At 45.7% G+C, this 24,484-nt stretch overlaps 3 protein-coding genes across 6 annotated transcripts; all 3 read left to right on the forward strand.

The window, feature by feature from the left end:
• The first annotated feature begins 3,666 nt into the window (after nt 1-3,666).
• LOC101774517 (histone H2B.1) lies at nt 3,667-4,453 on the forward strand. Its single transcript, XM_004973715.3, has one exon. It carries the CDS (start codon nt 3,754-3,756, stop codon nt 4,207-4,209), a length of 456 nt encoding a protein of 151 aa, XP_004973772.1. The 5' UTR covers nt 3,667-3,753; the 3' UTR covers nt 4,210-4,453.
• Nucleotides 4,454-5,883: 1,430 nt separating this feature from the next.
• On the forward strand, nt 5,884-8,531 carry LOC111257726. Its single transcript, XM_022827781.1, has 3 exons — nt 5,884-6,325; nt 6,930-7,688; nt 8,278-8,531. Exons 1-3 carry the CDS (start codon nt 5,884-5,886, stop codon nt 8,529-8,531), a joined length of 1,455 nt encoding a protein of 484 aa, XP_022683516.1.
• A 10,359-nt stretch (nt 8,532-18,890) lies between these two features.
• Nucleotides 18,891-22,419, forward strand: LOC101775187 (serine/threonine-protein kinase D6PK). 4 transcript variants are annotated; one of them, XM_004973719.4, is made up of 4 exons: nt 18,891-19,140; nt 19,305-19,451; nt 19,920-20,937; nt 21,238-22,419. In XM_004973719.4, exons 3-4 carry the CDS (start codon nt 20,024-20,026, stop codon nt 22,118-22,120), a joined length of 1,797 nt encoding a protein of 598 aa, XP_004973776.1. In that variant the 5' UTR covers nt 18,891-19,140; nt 19,305-19,451; nt 19,920-20,023; the 3' UTR covers nt 22,121-22,419. The 4 variants fall into 4 exon arrangements, with proteins under 4 accessions (XP_004973776.1, XP_022683416.1, XP_004973775.1 ...); XM_022827681.1 differs by having other exon boundaries at nt 19,322-19,451; XM_004973718.4 differs by lacking the exon at nt 19,305-19,451 and having other exon boundaries at nt 18,893-19,140.
• The last annotated feature ends 2,065 nt before the right edge of the window (nt 22,420-24,484 follow it).

Genomic DNA, 24,484 nt, shown 5'->3' on the forward strand with positions numbered 1-24,484 from the left:
CCAACGCGAGGAAGTTGGCCGTGCCGCGAAGCACGGAGGCCACATGACGCTGGGAGAATCTGGCTACGCTGCACCAGTCTCCATGCCTGCCTTCCTCGCTCCTCCCCTGCGAGATTTAGCTCACACTAGAAGGTTCGCGTGGGCGGGATCCGCGGCGACGCGGGCGTCGAGCCCAACAGCGAGGCCACGCTGGAGCGTGCCGTGGCGCGGCAGCCAGTCATCACCATCAACGCCGCCACCTTCCAGTGGGGTGCTCTTGGGCCCCTGCGACGCCCTTGAGTCTTCCCCATTACCTAGAAAAAGTGAGCCACCGGTTCAGGTACAAGATAGATCGAGAGGAGGACGAAAGAGACAACACCGAAGAGAGATGAGAGGCCGCAAGTCTCACGGGAGAAGAGATAAGATAAGAAGGTCAATTTGGTCTTTTGTCTAAGCTTTTTTATTTCTAAGCAAATCTGTTTTATACTTGATCAATTTCATACAAGCAAAATCTGTTTTATACAAGCAATAAAATGGTTACACACATCAATTTTATACTTGATCACCATGATTTATGTGTCCATGAATGGATTAAATACTTCGCAGACAACCTAATAGATAAATCTATGTACAAGTTGTCTGTTTCACTGTCTATATATGACAAAAAGACAGCAGTTGTCTAAACTATTGTGCCCTTGGCACGTGAGAGAGGGCAAGAATCACGGTGGTCGGTGCACAGTGAGGAGCGGAGGAGGTGGAGCAGGAGGGCGGTCGGTGGGTGCCTAGTGGTGACAGAGCATAGGCCCCCCGTTTGATTCTTTAGGAGCTCCTAAAATTCCTGTCACATTGAATGTTTACATACTAATTAGGAGTATTAAACATAGACTAATTACAAAATTAATTGCACAGATGGAGGCTAATTTGCGAGATGAATCTATTAAGCCTAATTAGTCCATGATTTGACAATGTGGTGTTACAGTAAACATGTGCTAATGATGGTTTAATTAGGCTTAATAGAGTCATCTCGGGAATTAGCCTCCATCTGTGTAATTAGTTTTGTAATTTACTCACGTTTAGTTCTCCTAATAACCTTCGAATATTCGATGTAACAGGAATTTTAGTCCGGACCCAAACACCCGCTCGAGGGCCGAGGAGGATAGACGCTGTTGCGGAGTCCCAAGGACCCATGGTCTCATTTGCATCACATTGGGACAATGCAAAAGTCAGGATGGCTGGAGAGGCCGATATTTGCTTACAGATCTAGGTGGGCTGCTTTGTTCGTTTCTTCAGTTTGAGCCACATAGTAGTAAAAAAATTTGGGCCAAATCTAGGTTAGTCCTTGGCCTACCTGAACTACCCACGGTGATCCGCCGCTGATTCCAACTTGGCGTCTACCATCAGCTATCCTCCACCTAATGTCAATCTTAGCTCTTACAACCTGCCCGATATTTATTATTACCTGAAATGAAAACATACAAAAAGCAATCGTGGTCGTCCATATTGTCGATTTTAGCAGCAGAAGGTAGCTTTGCATTACATAAATTGATTACTAGAATTGGATAGGTCACAATATTGATTTTAGTGAAAAAATGCAAAAATTAAAGTTAAATAGACAGTAGACATGTCTTGTTCCAATTAAAATACTAGTATCTTGCTAAAATGTAACATCCCAACAAACTAAAGTTTCAAAGGGTATTGATTCGATCAACTTGGAATGTACAAATATTAAATAGTCCTATCTATCACATTTAGAAAAATTTCTTTGGATCTAATATGATATTCACCTGCTAACATGATCCTATTAATCACATGGGAACAAGGTATGGTTAGAACCAGCCAAACTCCTAGAGACGTTCCCGGGACTGAAGCGTGGATTTACCAAAAATAGCCTTAAAGTTAGCACTCAGTGCGCAAAGCCACAAATTTTACGCGTGTTGGTGGATGCCACCATTTTTTTCGGTCTTTCATCCGAAAGTCCAAAAGTATCTACACATATACCCGTGTCCATCGCCACCTCTCTTTCTCCTCTCAAAAACAGGCCATGCCCTCTCAAAAACACACCACACCTATCCTGCAAACCATAGAGTGAACCACAATCTGAAAACATTGCAACAAACAATGGCACGCAACCTCACCGTCATGGTGCTTGTTCTGGTCTTCGTAGGCACAGTGGTGACACCATTCGTTCATGCGGGCAGCTATGCGACTGGCACATCAGGCAAGGCAGAGAGTGCACCCAAAGCAGCCGCTGAGGGGCCTGCTGAAGGCACAGGATCAGCCGTGAAATGGCCGAAGGGAGGCCCTGAGCTTGTTGATTTTGTCATCAAGAACCCCTACTTCGGCCCCCCACCTGGATCTTCTAGCGACGGCCTCCCCATCGATCCGACTCCAGAAGGCAGCATGACCTAAAAACAATCACCGTTGGCCAAATGTTAAGGCAAGGATCCAGAATATATATATTACGCTCATCTATATTACTACTCCCTCTGTTCTTAAATATATAACGCCGTTGAAGCAAAAGCGCATGGGTTGCAATCTGCATCATGATTTGTGCAGCATTTTCATGTGTTTAATTAACTTTCTATCTTATTTACAGGTACATACTCCACCAAAAAGATAATGGACCTTATCGGTTTTGCAATGAGCATACGGGGACAAAAACAAATCAATCCTACTTCACCTTATTCCTCGTCTATTTGTAATGCATGCGTACTGATTTGTTTTTGATGCAATGTATTATTACTGATTATAGAGTCAAGTTAACCTTTGTCATGGATGGAACGTCAACACCTAAAAGCGGAACTCCCTGTAATTCTTTGATATGCGGTGTTGGAACTTCAAATTGCATCGCGAAAAGTACTTCGATCACTTCATTCGTGATTCTAGGTCGGGCTTCATACTTCACATGAATTTTGTGCGAATCTAGTTGGAATTCTAGGAAAAGTATCATGCCAAATTGGACGGAAAAGGCTTATATTAAAGGAGAGATAAATTTGTAGTTTAAATGCCAAAAAAATTAAGCATCACAATGCTATAGGCTCGCATGTAAATGATATACTACTTTCAAAATAATTTCGACACCAAACTTAAAGGGTGTTTGGATATACCCCACTAAAGTTTAGCACCTGTCACATCAGATGTTTGGATGCTAATTAGGAGTATTAAACATAAGCTAATTATAAAACTAATTGCACATATATTTAATTTGCGAGACGAATCTATTAAGCCTAATTAGTCCATAATTTTTATATGACACTGCTAAAGTTTAGCACCTGGTATTCAAAAAATCCCCCACTATTCGATACGGAATGGCGGGTTTTCCCAAACTTGGCATTTGGTTCTCCAGCTGACTGCCGGGCCCTCAAGTGGTCCTGCATCAGGCGCCAAACGAAAAAACAGACGAAGTCAAAACTCCCGCCACGCCCAATCCTCCCCGCCCACAGACGCGTGGGCCCCAGGATACCACGTCACCGATCCGCGGCGCTCGGGAATTCTTCCTCCCCAACTCCCTCCCACTCCACGTCACCGATCCGCGTCTACCTGCATGATCCCATCCGTCCTCAGGAACGGTGGAGCCCAACCGCGCCATCGAACACAACCACGTCACCGATCCGCGGCTCGCACGTCCCACCAATCGCGGCCCACCTCCCAACCTCTATAAAGCCGCACGCCTACCCGCCTTCCTCTTCACCAAGCAGCAACAAATCCCCAATCTTCATCCACATCCACTCGTCTTCTCCGAGCTAGTCGAGCGGCAACCCCCACCCGATCCCGATGGCGCCCAAGGCCGAGAAGAAGCCCGCCGCCAAGAAGCCCGCGGAGGAGGAGCCGGCGGCCGAGAAGGCGGAGAAGACCCCGGCGGGGAAGAAGCCCAAGGCCGAGAAGCGGCTGCCGGCCGGCAAGTCCGCCGGCAAGGACGGCGAGAAGAAGGGCAAGAAGAAGGCGAAGAAGAGCGTGGAGACCTACAAGATCTACATCTTCAAGGTGCTCAAGCAGGTCCACCCCGACATCGGCATCTCCTCCAAGGCCATGTCCATCATGAACTCCTTCATCAACGACATCTTCGAGAAGCTGGCGGCGGAGGCGGCCAAGCTCGCGCGGTACAACAAGAAGCCCACCATCACCTCCCGCGAGATCCAGACCTCGGTCCGCCTCGTCCTCCCCGGCGAGCTCGCCAAGCACGCCGTGTCAGAGGGCACCAAGGCCGTCACCAAGTTCACCAGCTCTTAGGCGATGCGGTTGTCTTCTCGTGGTTGGTTCACCCCTGTAGTAGGATGGTTGTTGCAGCGGCGGTAGTTGCCCTGCTTTCCTGTATCTCCAGTACTTGGTCGCCTGATTAATGTAAGAAGTGTGCGCGTGTGCTTTCGTGAATCTGGTGTATTGTTCCTGAGTAGTTCACCAATGCAATTTCTGATTGCAAATTCATGTATTGCCTGGATTAATTGTCCATTCCCTGAGCATCAATTTCTGCTGAGGTCTCTCTTGGTTTGTGCTGCAATTTTGTAATTTCGGTTGTCTTCAGATCCTAGTCTCTGTTCTTCAGAAATAGGGGCTCGTTCTGGCCTCTTTCTGAAATTTGAGGACGACTGGACGTTCAGGCCTTTCGTCAGTATTTAGCCTTTCCAAATTCAATATCGTGAGATTCGCAATTTATGTTCTGCGAACATGAAAGCGAGAATCCCTGGTAGGTGCGCAGTTTGTTGGTTGGGATATTCAGTACTGGCAATTTGATTTCGAATTGTTTGGGCGGTATGGTGAGGGCGAAGGCACATCGAAGCCGAAAATTTGGGCGGGAGCTTGCCAAAATGTGGCGAATTGTTTGGCGGGGCTTGAATTTGGAAAGCCCCCGAGTTTCTGGCCGCAGTCTTCTTGGCTTGCGAAGTGGCCGCCGGACACAAAGTCTGGCCCATCTAAAAATGGATCGCGTATAGTAGTAATTGCAACAGTGGCCTATTTGAATTCGGACCCATCACTCAAAGCGCTCCAAGTCTCCAAAAAACCGTTCAAACGGCAGCAACACAGCTGAATTCATCTTAAAAATAAAAATAGGTGAACGGAATGTATGCCATGGGTTGCCTATTCTAGCAAGAACGAATAGATATTCGTTCGAATTAACGCTCCGAACAATTCATGAAGGCTAAGACGTGTTTGCTTGTTTGGATCCTTTGATAGGCATCGGGTTGCTTGTCTGGCTCTGTTGACATGGAATATCAATATCCTGCCTAGCAAGTTTACAAGGATGCGGGATTTGCCTTGCCAAAGTTGAGCAAATTTGCAAGTGGATGTTCCTCTCTTTGCCTGGGCAAGGCGAGGCGATACCAGACCCTTGGCTATGTTCGCTTCAGCTTCTTTAACCGACTATGGCTGTGGCTGCTGCTACCGCTGCATCCCAACTAACTGGTTGCAAGCTTAACCACCTATCCGTCTAGCAACAGGGACTATTTTCTGGCTGCCGCTGTGTGCATTTTGCTGTAGAGCTAATGGTTGGCTGCTATGCTGCAGCTAAAATAATCTGAATAGGCTGAAGCACACTCTCAAATGCATGCTTTCAAATTTCAATGAAAAAAGGGACAACGATATGACTCTCACAGCCAAAACTTTAAACTCTTCCGAATGCCCAAATATCAAGCATAACAAATTCATACGATCATACCGTATCACAGTAGGAGAATATAGCAAAGCTACAGTAATAGAAAACGATCCAATCGCTCGTGACCCGTGGTTGCCTTGCCTAAAACCGATTCTCCGATCCCGGAACAAAACCGTTAGCTCTCCTCCCGCCCCCCTCACCGCTTCCTCTTTGAAAATTTGAATTCCGTTCCCCACTCGCCCCGCGCCACCGGATGATCAAACCCTAACCCAAACCCGCCGGCCACCGCCACCGCCAGCGCCACCGCCGCAGCCATGGAGGCGCTGTTCATGCAGGCCTTCGAGCGCCGGGACGCGGCGGAGGCGCAGATGCGGCAGCAGGTGGCGTCCTACTCCGAGACCCTCACCTGCGCCCTCCTCGCCGCGGGCCACCTGCCCCCGCCGTGGCTCCTCCCGCACCCCGCCGCGTTCGGGGCCCTCGAGCGCGGGGGCCTCGCGGAGGCGCAGATGAAGCAGCAGGTGGATGCCTACTCCCGCTCCCTCGCCCGCACTCTCAGCGGCGCCGGCCACCTGCCCCCGCCGTGGCTCCTCCCGCCCGACGCCGGCGTCGGGGCCTTGGAGCTCCGGGACCGGGCGGAGGAGCAGATGCGGCAGCAGGTGGAGTCCTACTCCCAGTCCCTCGCCTGCGCCCTCCTCGCCGCCGGCCACCGGCCCCCGCCGTGGCTGCTCCAGCCCCCCGCAGACGTCGCGACCCATGGTAGGCACCTCGATTTCTCCCCCCGCTGGTTGCATTCTGGTTTGCTGGGGGTTCTGCGCTTCAATTCCGTCTCGGGGCCGTGGTCTTGCCGTGCATCTGTTTCCATTTCAATTTAGGTTCGTCCGGATAATCAGTTGATGATCGTGCCCCATGGGTTGATACTAGATAATGAAACAGCGGATAAAATTTTAAGCGTCTTGGGGGGCGCAAACTATGTCGTTTGAGTGATGTAGTAGTTAGGTTGTAGTTGATACGGTGATGTGTATTTTGTGCCCAGAGTAACTTATGGTGTACCAAGCTACAGTTCATTTTTTTCATTTGGTGAAAATTTTGTGAAAGAGCATTCGAATAGTCTGTCTGTTCCCATGTGCTGAAAAATCATATAGTTAGCAAATATACCATATACTTCAATCAACTGAGACCAAACTTACCTGCGTAGGCTGAACTGTTCTAAACAACAAGTTGATGTTTCAGCTAAACATGATGGAGAAATTAGGCACTGTGATGTTGTTTGTTTCCAGTCTGGAGCACTCTTTTTTGTGAATTTGTCTGCCTATGGTTCTAGAGAACACAAGAATGTCATCTTTGGGATTTTCTTTTGCAGGAAATACTGTAACGAAACAATTGGTTGATCCTGCTAATCCAAGAAGTGTAGATCATGTACATCATGAATTGACTGAAGTCAATCATCAGTTCAAACAAAAAACATCTGAAGCTGTTGCTGTCAAACCAGGTATCATGAATATCACCAGATCAGCAGAAGTTAATGGACGCCAGAAATGTGCATCAGAATCTGTCATTGAATCTACTGGCATGCATTCTTCAAATGAAAACCCATCACCTGCCAATTCTGTTGAAGTACCACATTCTGCTGTCATTTTGCTGCTGCAAAATGAGACGTCACATTCTGTTGAAGCTGATTTCTGCGAAGTACCTCATCTTGTCACCATTCTGTTACCCGAAAAGGAAACCACACATGCTGCTGAAACTGAACCTCTAGAAGGCCCAAGGTCTAGTACCACCCCTCTGCTTCAAAATGATTCAGTGAAACCTTCTTTTCTGAAAGGATCTGATAGTGTAGCTGGAACCCTGCCTGAAAACGATTCTATTGAGATTGCTGAAAATGGTTCTCTTGAAGTACCATGTTCTATGGTCAGTCTTTTGCTTGAAAAGGATACATTGCGCTCTGATGAAGCCAATTTTCATGAAGGAACTAACTCCATACCTAGTGTATTGCTTAACAAGAAAACAACATTGACGGATTCTCTTGAAGGACCACAACCGAAGGCTAGTTCACTGCTTGGAAAGGACATGTTGCACTGTGCACGTATTAATTGTCAAGAAGGACATGCTGCGACCCAAGGTAGGTACCTTGGTTTCTCTCCCCTGTTCGTTGCATTCTTGTTAAACGATTTTTTTCATGATTTTTTTGATAGTACCTATTGAAACAGTGGGTAAAATTTAAGTGCATTGGAGCACAAATTATGTCTTTTGAGTGATGTAGTTTGATTACAGATGATGAGGTGGTGTGTATTTTGTACCGAGTAAGAGATCATGGGTATGTTAGCTTGTTAGACAAGCTAAGTTCATGTCTTGTTTGGTGATGTGAAGTTTGAGTTTCTATTAATGCTATGATTTGAATTGCTGTATTAGTGGCTACTTATATTTCTAGTTTGTTCTCTTTCACAATAATCTGCCTATTTCCATGTGCTTCTTGCTTATGCTGTACTAGTCATTAACAACTAGTTGAATGATATTTGAGCTGAACATGATAGGATGTACTTATCTAAGAAAAAGGACAAAATGTATGTACTGGGAGAATATAATCTGCTGTGATTTTTGTTTGTTCCCAATCTGGAGTGCTTTATCATTTATTGTCCCAATTTTTGTGAATTTGTCCATCCATGGCTCCGAGAACACAAGAATTTCAAGTTTGGAATTTTCTTTTGCAGGCAATACTGTAAGAAAACTGTCGGTTGATCTTGCTGATCTAAAAAGCGCAGATCATGTGCATCATGTCTTTCCTGAGATCAATCATTGGGTCAAACAAAGAACTGCTGATGAAGCTGTTGAAGTCAAACCAGTTATCATGAATATCAACAGTTCAGAAAAATTTAATCAGTGCCAGAAATGCACGTGTAAAACTGTCATTGATTCTACGATCATGTGTGTTTCAGTATGTGCCTTCCGAATTGCAGCTGGCTGATTTCTTTACCAAGGCCCAGACTCGTATTCAGCATAGATTTTTCCTCTCCAAACTCAGTGTTCTTGACCCACCATGAGTTTGAGGGGGGGTGTTAGATGTATATTGTATTAGGGGGTTTTCTGTATATTTTTCCCTTCTTGTACCTGTATATATATGGGCCTAGAGCCCCTGTTATGAATACAAGTGCTATTCCTAACACCTATCACCAGTTGTACATCACCTCGAAAGGAAACATCATACACTGCCAAAACTGAATGTCTTGAAGACCCAATGTGTATTGCTACCCCGCTGCTTAAGATCGATTCATTTCATTCAGTGAAACCTGCTTCTCTGGAAGGCCTTGTTAGTGTAGCTGCAACAAATCCTGAAAATGATCCGATTGCAACAAATCCTGAAAATGATTCTCTTGAACTACCACATTCTATGGTTAGTCTTCTGGTTGAAAAAGGTACATTGCACTCTGATAAAGCTAATTTTCTTGAAGGAACTAACTCCATGGCTTGTCTATTGCTTGACAAGGAACAAATATTAACTGATTCTCTTGAAAAGGATACACTGCACTGTGTGAATACTAATCATCATGGAGGCCATTATTTTATGCCCAGTGTAGTGCTTGATAAGGAAATAACAGATGCTGCTGAATCAGAATCTTCTGAAGGGCCCAATTTTATGGCCAACCCACTAATTGAAAATGAATCATTGCACTCAACTAAACCCAATTTTCTGGAAGGACCTGATTGTGTATCCAGTCGACCACTGCCTGAAAATGATGCATTTGAGACTGCTGAAAATGTTCCTATCGAAGTATTAACCAGTCTTCACGTTAAAAATGGTAAATTGCTCGAAAAGGGATCAACATTGGCTGATTCTCTTGAAGGATCACATGGCATGGCCAGCCCACCAGCTGAAAAGGATTTTCTGCACTGTGTTGAATCTGATTTTCTTCAAGGAACATACTGTATGCCCAGTCTACTGCTTGATGAGGAAGCAGGACATACTTTTGAAACCACTTCTCTTGAAGGACCCTTTTGTTTGGTTAGTCCAATGATTGAAAAGGATCCCTTGAACACAATTGATCATACCGAAAAATTAAGAAAAAGAAGCAGTCTTTTTGATAGATGTGATGATGAAAGCTCCAGAACTCTTGAACAGCAAAGCTCAGGATATAATGTGCTACCTGCTCCAATCAATGAATCTGCTCTGCAGCCTTATCAGTTGGCTGATAATACTTCTGAGGCACGTGATGTTTGTGCCTGGAATAACATATATATATATCTTCAAGGCCAGAAGCTCTGAGTGCTGGTTCATGTAAGAGTGCAAGAGCATTGCACACTGCAGAAAGAAACCGTAGAATGCCGACAGACAAAAGCTTAACAAGTCTACAACGTCATGGTAATTTTTATGCTTCCTCTTGGTCAAAATTCTTGTCATTACGTAACAGCATGCTTCTTGCCTTCTTACTGAACTCTTAATCATGCAGGCACAGAACAGAAGATATGCTTTTTCGATAATGCAGTGGAACTAAATGCTGATTCTTGTGCAGCAGTGAGTGATAACCAAACCAAGTCTCTACGACCTTCTGCCCAGCACTTATACAGTTCAGGATGTAGCAAGAAGTTTTCTTCACTCAGGTCAGAAATGCCAGATGTTCAAGGAACCAACTCCATGGCTAATCTATTGCTTGAAAAGGAACCGGCACTAACTGATTCACTCGGAGGGCCACATTTCTTGGCCAGTCCACTGCTCGAAAAGGCTACATTGCACTGTATTCAAACTCAAACTGATCTTGACAAGATTCTGCTGAAGTATACAGATGATGGTGAGGCTTGTCAGAACAGCATTGTTTCTTCGGGAACAATAATTAGTCACAATGGTTCCTGTATCGCGAATGCCTTTGTATCTGCAGAGATTCATTGTGGTGACTCTAGTACTGGTAGTGCTGAAGATGCCTTTGTCTGCGCAGAGAGTGAGTCAGCTCAGATGCAATCTTCATTGTCTAAAATACCTTTAGAATGTGTTAAGACTGGTAAAGCTGTGGAAGCTCAAATGGCGTCTGCTGCTCAGTTCACATTGGTTGAGAGCGTCCAAAGGGAACCAATATTGGATTCAATCAAGTGCCAGCCTAGACAGTCTGATCATGCTCATGCAAACTTTCCAAACAAGGGTAAATCTGTGATGCCAAATGTCTCAAGTGGTGCTTCATCTAAAATAGCAGGTGTACTGCATACCACAGAAAGTAAAATCACAACAAATGAGAGCCTCCAAACAGTGAATGATAAACAAAACAACTCTCCAGAGACTTCATGTGAACACTCATGCAGTTCAGTATCTGGTGAAATGTTTTCTTCACTCGAGTCACATGTTCAAAGAACTGCTAGTCACCTGGACAAATTAAGTGCACGTGAAATCCAGGTAAATTGGAATTCATCTTGTGAAAAGGTAGAGATGAATGGACAATCAGATGATGAGCTATATGGTTCTTCTAGCATAATGAGCACATCATCATCCCTGGACAATCAAGATGATTATGACCAGAAAAAAACTAGAGGAAATCTCTCAGGGAAGGCACTACCTTCACTTTCCTGCTTAAGTAGGTTGGGATCACGTGAATGCAGTTCACCGAATATTGAGGAAAGGATCAATGCAAGTAACCAGACAAGTCCATTGACACATGAAGTTCAAGCAGCTGCAAATTATTCACCTGAAAAAAGTATGTCTAACTTATCAGATGCTATTCATTGCAGTTCTCCAATCTTGCAAGCTTCTCTGTGTAGTGGCAGCAGTCTGAATACTAAAGTAACAACAATTCCTCAACATTCTCGTTCCTATTCTTTAGCGAACAATCTTGATAGCGCGTTTGCATCTGTGGCTGGCTTCTCTGATTTTCAAGCTGATGGTGAGAGATGCTACATAAGACAGGTACATCATTAGCAAAGGCACACTACCTATTCTGATTTAGAATTTTCAGATATGTTCCTATTTGGTGGCTGTTTATCACTTGCACTTGGATACATTTTATGCAAACCTTTTCACAGTTCTACTAGTGCATATGCAAGTTATCATAGAACCTCGCCCTGAAAAAGATACAATAAATCCTTCAATATAGTTTTCAACTATCAAATAACATTTAAAATTTTCACCTTGTTTGGTTGCAGGGTTTTGATATGTTATAACACCCTTTTTTAGATCAATATGTTATAACACCATATGGTACCTAGTTTATTGCATTTCATGTACTTTATTCCTTCCGGTACTGTTGTTTGGGATTGTGAAGTTGTCCTACTGCTGAAACTTGTGAATTCTATTATTTTCAGGAAAATTCAAGCGTTGAATGTCCGAATGGAGGTTTAAAGACTGCAAGAGCTGAAGATCATTCTAAATTTGATGAAACTATGCAAGAATGCAAGAACTTCAGCATCCCTGTTCGATCTAACAGCCCGACCATTAGTGATAGGGCATTTCAGGCATTCTGTGAGTCTACAAAGTTGATCAACTTGAGTTCCAGCCTTTCTGCGAAGTACAAGATGAAACCACTGGATGGTGTGTATCAGTCACTGCCATCTAAGTTCGAGAAACTGATGAACCGATCCCTTGCCTATTCCTTAGACGGTAACCTGCTTGATCAAAGTCATGACAGCAAGAAATTGCGAGATTTTGGCAAATATAGTTTGGATTTGGATGGTGTTTTTATGATGTCTGATGACCTTATTTATGGTTCGTCATATGCTTATGGTGTCCAAGAGGATAGTGATGTTCCTTTGACCCTTTTGGTTGAGAAGTATAACCTGGAAAAGCTATCTGGAAGAACGGGATCAAGTTCAGGTTATTTGGTTTCTATACCAAAACTTGACTGCTATAGAATTGATGAAGATAGCACCATCCTAGGGAAAAATGAGAACCAAGTGAACTTATCTGGCCCTGTTGGTAGAAAGTATTCAAGGCAAGGCTTGACTGCCAAAAAGCCGCTTGGGTATGCTACTAACATATATAAAAGCAAAGGAACAAGCAGCCTAGACTTGACAGCTGGAAAATCCTACACAAGGAAGCCTGATCGGCATGTGCATATCAGAGCTAACCAAGACATAAAGAACCCCAAGGATAACTGTGCTCCTTCAATTAGGAAAGCAGGAAAAGTGATTCACCCGCTCCTTGGCAGATTAAGTAAGGCAGAAATGTCGTCTTGCAAAAGTGAAAGGAACAGAAGCAAAACAAATCTTGAGAAAGGATTCAGGCCTAGGAATATAGTATCTAATATGACATCATTTGTACCAAATGTAAAACAAAAGCAACGACCTCTGACATCATGTGGTAAGTCTAATCTGTTTGCAGCTATTTTAAGTTTGAAATTTATTTTAATATAATTGTTCAAGTGTAGTCTTGCAAGATGCTATGATCATAAGTTATATGTTTGATGTTGTACAAAAGTACTACACTTACATTTTCCTGAATGGGCACATCAGTGATCAGACATTCAATAAACAAAACTTCTCATTTGCAGGAAAAAGAGATGTTAGAGTGAGAGCACTTGAGGCAGCTGAAGCTGCAAAGCGTCGTGAAGAGAAGAAACAAACTGAGCGTGAAAAGCGCAAAGCAGCTGTGGCATTAGAGCGTGAAAGATTAAAGCAAGAGAAAGAGCACAGACAAGAACAAGTGGAGCAGCAGAAGAAAAGGGATGCAGACATTATTACTAGAAAGAGGCAGAGGGAAAATGATGGAAAGAGGGGAAATGGCAGGAAAACAAAATGCGCTGAAGAGGCTGCTCCAAAACGTCAAAAGAAGCTGGTGGAAATAATGTACTCTACAAATGTCATGAAGGATGCTTGTCCAAACAATACTGTTAGTAAACACTACGACAATCATCGCCTTTCGAATTACTCTATGAAGTATGAACTAACTTTTTTAGGCTGTTTAATCATTTCAGGATGGCAAGGATATGGTGGAGCATTTAGTGAAAGGGGTGAAGAATCCATTATTATCTGATGAAAGAATGGAATCTGTTCATAGGCTTATAGCATCTGAAAGCAACAGTCTAAAGTGCATTTCTGCGGATTGGAAATCTGAAGGTTATGGGCTTCAGGTTCAGGAAAGCTTGTCAGACAATGTGGATATGGTATACTCATTCAATTGATACATCTAATATAAATTTAAATAATCAATAGGATTGACAACCCCTTTTCTTTTCTCCCAAGGGTTAGAAGCTCCCACTATAAATCTTGAAATAGGAAAAGGCCCTTCTCACTAATGAGAAAATAAGAAAAGCATTAACAAAGTCTTCTTTGGTGGCTGGTGGCCTGGTGGGTCAGATTGTTATGGCATAGAATTAATAGGGAATCTAAATAGCAGAGCTATTGCAGTTTGTCAGTTGTAGACCTACACCTTGTAGACCTACACTATAAGGTGTGAGGGACAGTGCATGTTATCAATTAGTGCATTCCATTTCGGCGAACTTCTGAGAATCTCCCCCTAGCACAAATTCTGGTTAGACATCCCAGCAACAAATTTTGTAAAATGTACAATTACATTCTCTACAATGCCTATTGGAATTATATAAAAAATACAACTGAAGTTTTAAATATTACCTTAAGTGTTGCATTATCTTGTGAGGGGAACTCAAATCACACACATTGTGGGAAAGAATCTTTGCTCATATATCACACACAATTCGATGTCTATCTGGTGGTACATCTAGAAACAGTTGAAATGCTGAGTAATTATGGAACAAAAAATAGATTGTGAAGTGTGAACATATTAAAAGCACTGGGATCCTTTGGTTCACATGATGCATTATTGATTAACAGAATCTAGTGGTTTCCCTTGTAGTTGTGTAACCGTATCTTTTGATAACCTGGAGAAATGTTCAGGTGAAACCTTTCAGTTCATTACAGACTGAACTGCAGGCAGCTGCATTATGGGCTGCTGTTATCTTCTATCATTTGCCAGAACTTTGCCATGGTTATGGTTCGAGAAGTAGGTTGCTTAACATTCATTCTGTGAATTTATTGCAGTACTATGAAATGTCACCTTATGAAGATTCTGATGAAGGTGATATTGATGAGTTGGAGCTTAAAAGGGAAATAAGGCGTAGTTGTAGATTGATTCCATCATGGGCTCAGTAAGTACTCTTATAGATATGAAATTACCAATGACTAATTCTCTTTCCAAAATTTCGTCAGGTACTTCTTGGATAATACATTGGTTGCACTATCAAACTTGTTATGGGCCAGCTGTGCTCTAGTTGAAGTTGCATCTTTTTCCCCCCTTTTTTGCATACCAACTTAATGTGAATCTGCTTATAACATTTTCTGTGAGAAATGCTACTTTTTAAAGCAGATTTGGAAATAGCCATTCCTTATATAGACCGAAAACTTCTTGCCATGCTAATATGGAAATAAGGGACCTTGTTGCTAATCTATGTTCCGGTGCTGGATTCATGTTGATCCTGCTAACTATATTTTGTTCATACTTATTTTCAGGGCAGAAAACTTGGATAAAATCTTGCTATCCAATCAGGCTTTAGACCCTAGAGAAGTTTTTGCTCACAAGTGTTCTTTCAGTTTATCTAATGGTGAGCTCCAATGCACCACACAATAATGTGAGTTATTTTAGTTATTCCTGTGACTAAATTTGCAGTCCTACTTTTTGTGCAGTTCTTACACCTGCCATTCCTCATCGGCTATTCAATTAGCTGGCCGTTAACCACTGTTGTAATTCCGTAGAAATACTAATGCTCTATCTCCTGCATCACTAAATTCCTTCAGCAACAGAATGTACAGGCAAATCTCCTCCCTCCCTCCCTCCCTCTCACTGCTAATCATCTTCAGTATGCTCTCTACTTGGGAGCAATTCAGTTTATGACAATTACTGTGCTGCAGATACCAACTGCACTGAGATCACTGTTGTGCATAGTACGACATTGTTTACAATAGAATAACAACTTTCTCTGACCCTAATGCTGCTAGGTTCATGTAAAGCATGTTTTTCCATCAGATTATGCTGTCAGGTTTTAGCCACTATTATGCAGCGGAATTGGCCTTGTTTATGTTAATTTTATACCGTGAGATATGTGCTGGCTTGAGAAGAAATAAGCTCAGTAAGGGTGGGAAGAAGTCTTGAAGAAACTGGGTGATTTTGTTTATAAACTCGAGCAAGGGAGGGCTGGAAGCTGGTCTACAGAGCTAGATTTAGCTTTGTACATTATATGTTAGATATTGCAGAATTCTGATTAGCTATGTCTGACTAACACTGCATTTTTTTACTCAATAGTAGTAACCAAATGGGCTAAGGTTCTGCCTGTACAAAGAACCCTGGGACTAGCGACTTCAACCTCTCAACATCTCCTGGGGTAGGACTCGCCTAAATGGAAACTACCCGTTTTGTAATCGGCAGATCAGGCTGTTCTGTGCTGTGATGGCAGACCATCTTGCATCCCTGTCAGCACATGTGATGTGTACCGAGATATCCGAACAACAAAGCTGCTGGCAGAGTGCAATGTAAACTGTACATCCTGCTGGTGTTGCCATTCACCTAATTCCTATTTAGGCCTGCACCTGCCCAACATTGCAAGTTGCAACTCTTGATACCTCTGTGCTGACACTAGTGTGGTCACATATTGGCTGCTCCACAAATTTACCACCGACATCAGTTTCTAGCTGAGTTGTGACCTCACATTTTCTTCTTTTCAGTTGCACTTCATCTTCATCTGATGTTGAATCTGAATCTGCTGTTGATGTGTGCCTTTCCTGGAATCCCTTTATACTAAACCTTTTCCTTTTGCAGGTGACTGATAAAAGGCTGGCGGTTTTGTCTCTCGGCACTTCTTTTGCAAAGGAACAACTGGGGGGGAGTAGCCTTCATCAGCCACTGTCAGGTACCGTATAACCTGAATACCTGATTGTCGCCTCTGCTCAATTCACCACTGTTACAGTACACAAGTGGCATGATAACAGCAAGCACACCTTGGCCCATCGGATTTGGATCCAACCCGGTCAAAGATCAATCTGACTGGTTTAGCGAACACGTTGGCACCTAGGATTCTGTTCTCTCATCATCTCCGATTGGCGTTGCAGGAAAAGAAAAACATCCAGCTCCAGCGTCGACGCTAATAAGCCGCGCATGTGCCTCCAGGACTAAAACAAGTTCTCGTAGGGCATCTCCCTCAGATGCCCTTCGGCCAGCCCTTTGAGGGGCTCCATGTGCCGGGGCTCATGGCTCCAAACCTATAGGCTTTGTTGTGCCAATAGAAGCTTAGACTAACCTTCACTTGTTTACGCTGGCACTAAGCCACTAACCATCTCACTGGCTCCTCCTTGACAAAGAACAAACCCCAGCTCGTTCGCCATTGATTACTCGTGAAACCAAGTTTGAATGCTCGACCCAGTTTTGAGTGGTCAAGCATGCTGCATAAACTGCACTGCCCTTGACAGATTCCTATCGAGCTGCAGGGCTTGATGCAGATGCATGGACCACGTGGACTAGAGTAGCCGGGAAAAATTTATGGTGATAGCGAAAAGAGAGCAGAAAGCCAGAGACGAACCAAAGATTGCAGAACCGTGTAGGTTTGGCACAAAGCAGGGGTGTGGTGCACAAGTACACGCTAGGGAATGTCACTATTGAGCGCCTTCTCGCCCTCTGCCCGTTGTCGCTGCCCATTTGGCAGCCGCAAAAATCCATGTGCCGCTCTAACAGCCAACACAATTCCTCGAAAAATCCCTGCTCTCCCCCAAGCAGCCACCGGGTCCGGCTTGCCGCCGGCCGCCACCGCCGTCTGCATGGCCGAACTGTTCGCGATAGATCTGTGCCCGATTCCCGTAGGCTTGGCGCGCCATGAGCCACACGAACGGAGCTTGGAAGTACGCCCTGAATAGGAGTTTTTGGGAACGGACCGCGACGGGCAGGGAGCCAGGGATAAGCATGCTGGCTGGAGGAGCAACGTGGCAGCTGCAAAGATTCTGCGGCCCTGGCCCCGCGTGGATCTGGCTGTCGGCCCAAACTGCTGCCCGAGCTGTCGTCTACGGTCTACTACGCTCGCTGTCCGTATTTGGGAGAGCCCATCACGTCCATGCTGGTACATTTATACTTCCAGGGCTGTTATGATGATCGGAAACCAGTTTTTTTGTCGTGTGTCAGAAAAAAAGACGCCAAGTGTTAAGCGCCGCGGATGGTTGGAGAGGCTGGGAAAAAACTGGAAAATGTGTGGATGTGTCAGATCTGATCCAGATCCACGTCAAGCAAAAGCTGATGATGCTGCAGGGTTAATGAGCGCTCATTATCGCGCTGCAGGAGCCAGGCAGGGGAGCAGCGACCACGCGAAGCCAAGCCAATGGCATGTCCAGCTCGCCGTGTCACGCTCGCAGGGCTCACGGGCACTGTGCGTAGGCGCCTTCGCGGAAAATACGCCTCTGTTGGGCGAAAGCGACTTCCAAGCACATCCATCCGAACGAAGCCCCTGCTGAAGCCATTACAAAACTCTTGGCCCTTGGTTGTAGAGTGGTGGTTGCTTTTAAACAAAGGGCGGCCACGAATTCCGAGGCGCAGACGGTGCTTTGCGCCTCGAGGTTAGCGGCGAAAATTGGCATTAGCGGCGCGCGCTCGCGCTCCGCTAGCCCCTACTGGCTAATCCATCCAAGAGAGCGAAAGCTGCGTGCGTCTGCGTCGGGGCATGGGCGAGGGGACAGCGAGTGATTGAAGGCTGTGGAGGCTGTTCCCTGCTGCCGTTTCTCCCTCTTGGGAGCCCCTGCGTTTCCGAATCTGCCCTCGCGAGACAAATGGCGTGGAGGCCTCGACTCCATTTTTGCATAGTCTCGCCTCTGCATCGTCTTTGCCATCTTGGAATCTTTTAAATTTTAGTTAAGCTCTCAAACTCAGTGGAGTTTGGAGTACAAATCGTTTTGAATGCAATGCAAACCTTGTACGGTTTGGTATCCTGTCAGGAAAAATACTCCATCCATTCTAAGGCGTTTTTCTAGTATTCCAAGCACGGTAGGAATAGAAACCCGCCGAGAAATACTCGTGCCACCGGTAGCAAAGCTGAGTAGCACAAGTACTACTATCTGTGTAGAGGTAATTAACTAATTACTATATTACCAAAGATAATCACCTCGGGAGCTGCACTGCACCCACCAAAAGTGACGCCGGGTGGGTCAAAACTGGGACTGCTTGGCCTGACCTCGAGGACAGTGAGTGAACATGTGAGTAAAAAAAAAAGAGCAAAGATAAAACAAGAAAAGTACTGCGAGTGGGTCAGAGCACGCCCAGATCGGCGACACTTGTTTATGAGCCCGAAGCCCCAGCTTTGGGCCAGCCTCCGGCCTCCCCCCTCCCTTGAGCTTTGACCCTTCTCTTCTTTGCACAGCCTTGCTCGCTCTGACTGCCCCCACACAGCCGCGGCAGGAGGAGCACGCCGCCCCCACTTTAATCTTGCCTTTCGCCATCTCTCTCTCTCTCTCTCTCCCCAATATATGATCACAAAACATGGAGGAGTAATAGTACTAATCCATTATCCCTAGTACATGCACTTGCTGTCTTGCTCCCGCTCCTTTCCCCCACCCTCGCGGGCCGGACGCAGCCAGCCGGCCGGCACCTGCAGCAGCGCCATGGCCGCCTAGCAGAGGTATCTTGGTCTCCTACTCTCCATGTCTAGTTCGGTTGTTGATTGCGTGGCTGACTGATTTGACCGACTGACTGATTGCTGGGTTCCTTTCTTGATCTGTTGATGCAATGCCGCCCAACGCTTTCTTGATCTGGTTCCGTTTCGCCTTTTCTTGATGCATTTAGTGCCTCCTTTGAGTTAGTGCCTCCATGTGGCTGTGTTGCTGTCTGGCTCATGTGATTCTGGTGTTCCTCCTCCGCCACCACAGCTACCCCCGCGTCTTTCCAAAGGAGAAGTGGGGAGAGGGGCTCGTGATTCTGCAGCTGTTCCAGGTAGCAGTGCTTTCGTTGTTAATCTCTTGTCTCCTGGCACCTCAGTCATGGCCGCATTCATATCGCCCCCATCTTTTTTCATGGCAAATGTTATGGCTTCTCTGTGATTTCTGGGACCTGTTTGTTGTGCTGTGCCCTTTGGTGATTCTTTGGTTGATGCAACGGACTGGGTGTTGGATCTGTGCTGTGTCTAGGCAGGTGCTCGCGGCTGCGCCTACCTCCTTGCTCCCTGCCTGCTTGCTAATCTTGTGTGCAGCACAATGAACTTTGAGCTCATCTATGGGCATTTTTAGGTCTCCCAGTCCCAACCCTTGCTAGTGTTGACAATTTTTCTGGTATTTTATTTTTTTCTTCATGCGTTTCAGTCTCGTGTTGAATCCCTGGTAGAGCTACCAGTTCTTTGTTTTCTAGACAGCACTATCAATACGTGCTAATGTGGTGTTCTTTGTTCTTCATTGCTAATTTCAGATGCGGAGGAACGCGATTAAGCAGTGAGTAGTCTTGTTAGATTTTGGATAAGGTGAAGTAGGACTTTGGTGTCCGCTCGTCTGATAGATTTGCATTCAGTCTATATGGCCACCGTGTCTGTGGAGGCTGCGAAGCAGAATGTGCCTGGGCACCAGGTCAAACCAGGGGCTGATCCAGTTCCTGCAAAGGAGAACAAGAAAGACGTGGATGGCACGCCGGAGCTTCCTGGTAAGGAGATTTTGGAGGAGCAAAAGCCCTCTCATCGGCGGCAAGAGTCTTCTGCATCTATGCTGGACAAGGGTCCTTCCAGCGTTTGCTCGGACTCCGGCGTCCTGGATGAGCCACTAACCCCACAAGGCGATTCTGGGGAGCTGAAGGATATTCAGATCTTGGATTGCAACGCTAACCAGGAGAAGAATACGTCGCAGAAGAGTAGCATAAGCGAGAGCTTTGCTACGGCAAAAGCCAGCGATGGGACGAACAGCCTGAGGAAGACCAGTGGCAGTGCTAAGATCAGCGACCGAGCTGATTTTCCAGAGAGTGGGAAGAGCAGCATGTGCCGCCCAAGTGCAAGCAGCAACATTAGTGATGAGAGCTCGTGCAGTAGCATGAGCAGCAGCACGACGAAGCCGCACAAGGGGAGTGATTCTAGGTGGGAAGCCATCCGAGTGATCAGATCAAGGGATGGCATTCTTGGTTTGAGCCATTTTAGGTTGCTTAAGAAGCTGGGTTGTGGTGATATTGGCAGTGTCTATCTCTCTGAACTGAATGGTACAAAAAGCTACTTTGCGATGAAGGTCATGGACAAAGGGTCTTTGGCGAGCCGGAAGAAGCTTCTTCGAGCACAGACAGAGCGGGAGATACTGCAGTCTCTGGACCATCCGTTTCTTCCAACTCTATATACCCACTTTGAGACAGATAAATTCTCATGTTTGGTGATGGAGTTCTGCCCCGGAGGGGACCTACACACTCTTCGACAAAGGCAACCTGGGAAATATTTTTCAGAGCAAGCAGCAAAGTATGTTCCAACACCTAAATTACATCATTCCTCATACATCTTGCAAATATTAATTTTCTTTTGAAGCTTTCTAGTCCTATAGTGATTATTGTTCTTTGCTGCATCCACTTTCTCCTTTTCTGTTAATGCTGTCTACTGCAGTAACTTGTATCGTATTTAACTATCCTTGCATATTCCTGCATGAATCCCTTGCTTCTAATATACCACTTTGAGCTTGCATGGTTTATATTTGTACTGTTATATATTATTCACTGCCTGAGATCAGATAAAGATAGCAATGCTTATAATCATTTTTTCCAGGTTCTATGTAGCAGAAGTTCTACTCGCGCTGGAATACCTGCATATGCTTGGGATTATATACCGTGATTTGAAGCCAGAGAATGTCCTTGTTCGGGAAGATGGGCACATCATGCTGTCTGATTTTGACCTCTCCCTTCGTTGCGATGTAAGCCCTACTGTTGTCAAGTCTTCCAACCCTGGACCAGATGCACTGCAGAGGAACAACCAAGCATACTGCGTTCAGCCTGCTTGTATCGAGCCGTCCTGCATCCAGCCAGCATGTGTCGCTCCAACAAGTTGCTTTGGTCCCCGGTTTTTCTCCTCCAAGTCCAAGTCAAAGAAGGAGAAGAAGCCGAAGCCAAAGCCTGAGATTGTGAACCAAGTTAGCCCACTGCCTGAGCTCATCGCGGAGCCGACGGATGCTCGCTCCATGTCTTTTGTTGGCACCCATGAGTACCTGGCGCCAGAAATAATCAAGGGAGAAGGTCATGGCAGTGCTGTGGACTGGTGGACCTTTGGTATATTCCTGTATGAACTTCTATTTGGCAAGACCCCTTTCAAGGGGTCAGGAAACCGGGCTACACTCTTCAACGTTGTTGGTCAGCCCCTGCGGTTCCCAGAGTCACCAATTGTGAGTTTCTCAGCTAGGGACTTGATAAGAGGATTGCTGGTCAAGGATCCGCAGCATCGTCTTGGCTACAAACGAGGGACTACTGAGATTAAGCAGCACCCGTTCTTTGAGGGTGTCAACTGGGCGCTGATACGCTGCGCGAGCCCTCCAGATGTACCAAAGCCTGTTGAGCTCGATCGCCCACCGAAGCCGGTCCCAGCTAATGATAAGGCTGCTGCTTCAGCTGCCAATCAGAAGGGCACAGATAACTTTCTAGAGTTCGAATTCTTCTAGAGTTATTTTCCTTTCAGTAATTTTAATATGGGCTGGTGCATGCAAGCTGGTGTATGAAAGGTGGAAGATCAGTTCGGAGGCATATCCTGTGATGATCGGTGTAGGGTTTAGCTCTATTTCAAGTAGGCCTTGTTCTTATTTATTATTGAACTGCTTAAGATCCAATTTGTACCGGATCAATGTTGCAATTTTTAGAAAATCTTGTGGTGCTAAAGGACACAGGGAAATACTTTCACCCTGGCATTGTAAATCCTGTTTGATTTGGGCATAAATTGCAGCTGATTTTTCTTCTGTGAGCATGTCTGGTACTGCATAACTACTTGATAGTTCTTGTTTCTTGCGATCTTTTATGTAAAATCATGTCTGGTACTGCATAACCACTTGATAGCCTTTGTTTCTTGCGACCTTTTATATAAAATATCATGTCTGGTTGCTGCAGTTTGTTGGCTGGGATGGGAGCTAGCTACGAATAACCAGCATCTGTACTCAACTATTCTTTGGTCTATTTCCATGTGTTTGATGCAACTGATATCTGTGTGAGAAATGGAGCATGTATAACAACTGCAAAGGCAAATACTGCATACGTTTGGAAGATGCTCAGCCGCTCAGGTGCAGTGATGAACAAATGCAAACATTGCAGCTATGTTGAGCAAGGTGCTGACTGACCAAGACTAACGTGTCCAGAGATTGCAAACATTTGTAGTTTTATCATACTCAAGCAGCTAGTAATACTGCACATAAGTAAAATTATGTACCAGTATAATTCTCTGATCACTTCTACACGGGCCCTGTTTTTAGAAAAGCAAATGGACTACGGTTCACTTCGACAGAACTGACACCATGCAAGCAGAGCTCGTGGCTGGCTGACGATGCACATGACAGCGTTTGAAAACTGAATCGCAATATGTCATGTTCGAAACTTTGAATTCAGTTCGATCCGAGTTTGAGCACGCGGAAACGAATCACAATACAAAGTGAACGAATTCAAATCCGCCGAGGCTGTCCGCCGAAGACGATCTCGAGTCTCGACATAAAGGCAAGGCCCGACGGAGAGGAACGGGTGAACGGCAACGGGAGGCGGAAGGCAGGAGAGAGGGGACTGGTGCTTACGGGAGGTCCTTGTTGAAGACGAAGGGGACGATGGGGGTGCCGTCATTGAGCCGCTCGTTGTATGTGGGCGCGGTGATGCTGTCCGCGAGCCTACCGCTCGCCGCCGCGGCGCGCCGCCTGCCCGCCTCCATCTCGTCTACTATCTTCTCCTCGTTCGAGTGCGGGGGCTCCGGAGATGCGAATCACGCTATTTATCCGGTCTGTCAGGGGCCTGGATCCCTGGAGGCGGTCTGGTGTGATCGCCGGGGCGGGTTCGCGGTGGCCGGAGCCGCCATGGCCATGGCGACCGGCAAGATCGTGGTGCTTTTGCATAAAGCCCTCCCACGATCCAAATTAGGAGGGTTTATGTAAATAAAGTTTTCGTAAAACCCCCCAATTTGGATCGCGACTATTAATCGCGATCCGAATATTTATATAAAACCCCCTAACCGGCACTGACTCTCTCTGAAATGGTTCTCCAATGCGCCTGTCATCGTCGTCCTCCTCTCTTGCCCATTCCTGATGGATCTCCGTCCCCGTCCGGCGACGGGGTCGGCTACCTCGGCGTTGCGGAGGGGCTTCTTCTCCTCCCGGGTTGTCTCCTGCTGGCGACGAAGAGAAGCGGCACTGCAGAAGGGAGAACCAGGAGAGTTTCCGTTCCGGAAGATGGCGGCGGGCGACTTGGCTTAGGAGGCACGCCGACCGATCCGTAGGCAGAGCCTCACCCTCACCCTAACCCCTGATCCCCTCATCGTTGGCGAGTCCCGGATTGAGGATCCCCTCCCAACTGTGGCTGGCCGAATTGCTGCCCCTTTGCGCGGGCTGAATTTGATCACACTGATGCGCGTTTTGCACGTAAGCCATGCGACCTTCACAAGTTTGGACTTCCTCCTTCCATGATCCCTTTGGGCACAACTCACACTATTTTCGTTGTTCTATATACAGAAGCAGCCGTTTCTATGCTACCATTGTTCATTTCATTTCTAAGTTAAGTTGGTTATCATTGCCTTATCAGTTATCTGGCATAATTGCAATCAGCATTGAGCCATTGATGTGCAATACGGCAGGATCTTTAAATCAGTTTTGGATGTCAACACCAATGCATGGGAAAGAACGGTTTGTGTGAGTTGTGTCGATGATGGTGGCCATTGGTTTTTCAAGTGAGAGCGTGCAGCGTGCTCTTTTTCAAGTGATTGTTAGAATTATGCAGATTGTAGACAGACGGAAAGTTGAATCAGTTGATGGATAGAATTATGCAAGTCGAAGCCATTGCCT

The sequence above is a fragment of the Setaria italica genome, chromosome VI, assembly GCF_000263155.2.
Source record: "Setaria italica strain Yugu1 chromosome VI, Setaria_italica_v2.0, whole genome shotgun sequence".
NCBI classification, from domain to species: domain Eukaryota; kingdom Viridiplantae; phylum Streptophyta; class Magnoliopsida; order Poales; family Poaceae; genus Setaria; species Setaria italica.

Coding starts and splice junctions, on each gene's coding strand:
- LOC101774517 (XM_004973715.3), top strand. CDS start 3,754: ATGGCGCCCAAGGCCGAGAAGAAGCCCGCCGCCAAGAAGCCCGCGGAG.
- LOC111257726 (XM_022827781.1), top strand. CDS start 5,884: ATGGAGGCGCTGTTCATGCAGGCCTTCGAGCGCCGGGACGCGGCGGAG. Junction 6,326..6,929: donor CGCAGACGTCGCGACCCATG/GTAGGCACCTCG, acceptor TTTCTTTTGCAG/GAAATACTGTAACGAAACAA. Junction 7,689..8,277: donor AGGACATGCTGCGACCCAAG/GTAGGTACCTTG, acceptor TTTCTTTTGCAG/GCAATACTGTAAGAAAACTG.
- LOC101775187 (XM_004973719.4), top strand. CDS start 20,024: ATGGCCACCGTGTCTGTGGAGGCTGCGAAGCAGAATGTGCCTGGGCAC. Junction 20,938..21,237: donor TTTTCAGAGCAAGCAGCAAA/GTATGTTCCAAC, acceptor CATTTTTTCCAG/GTTCTATGTAGCAGAAGTTC.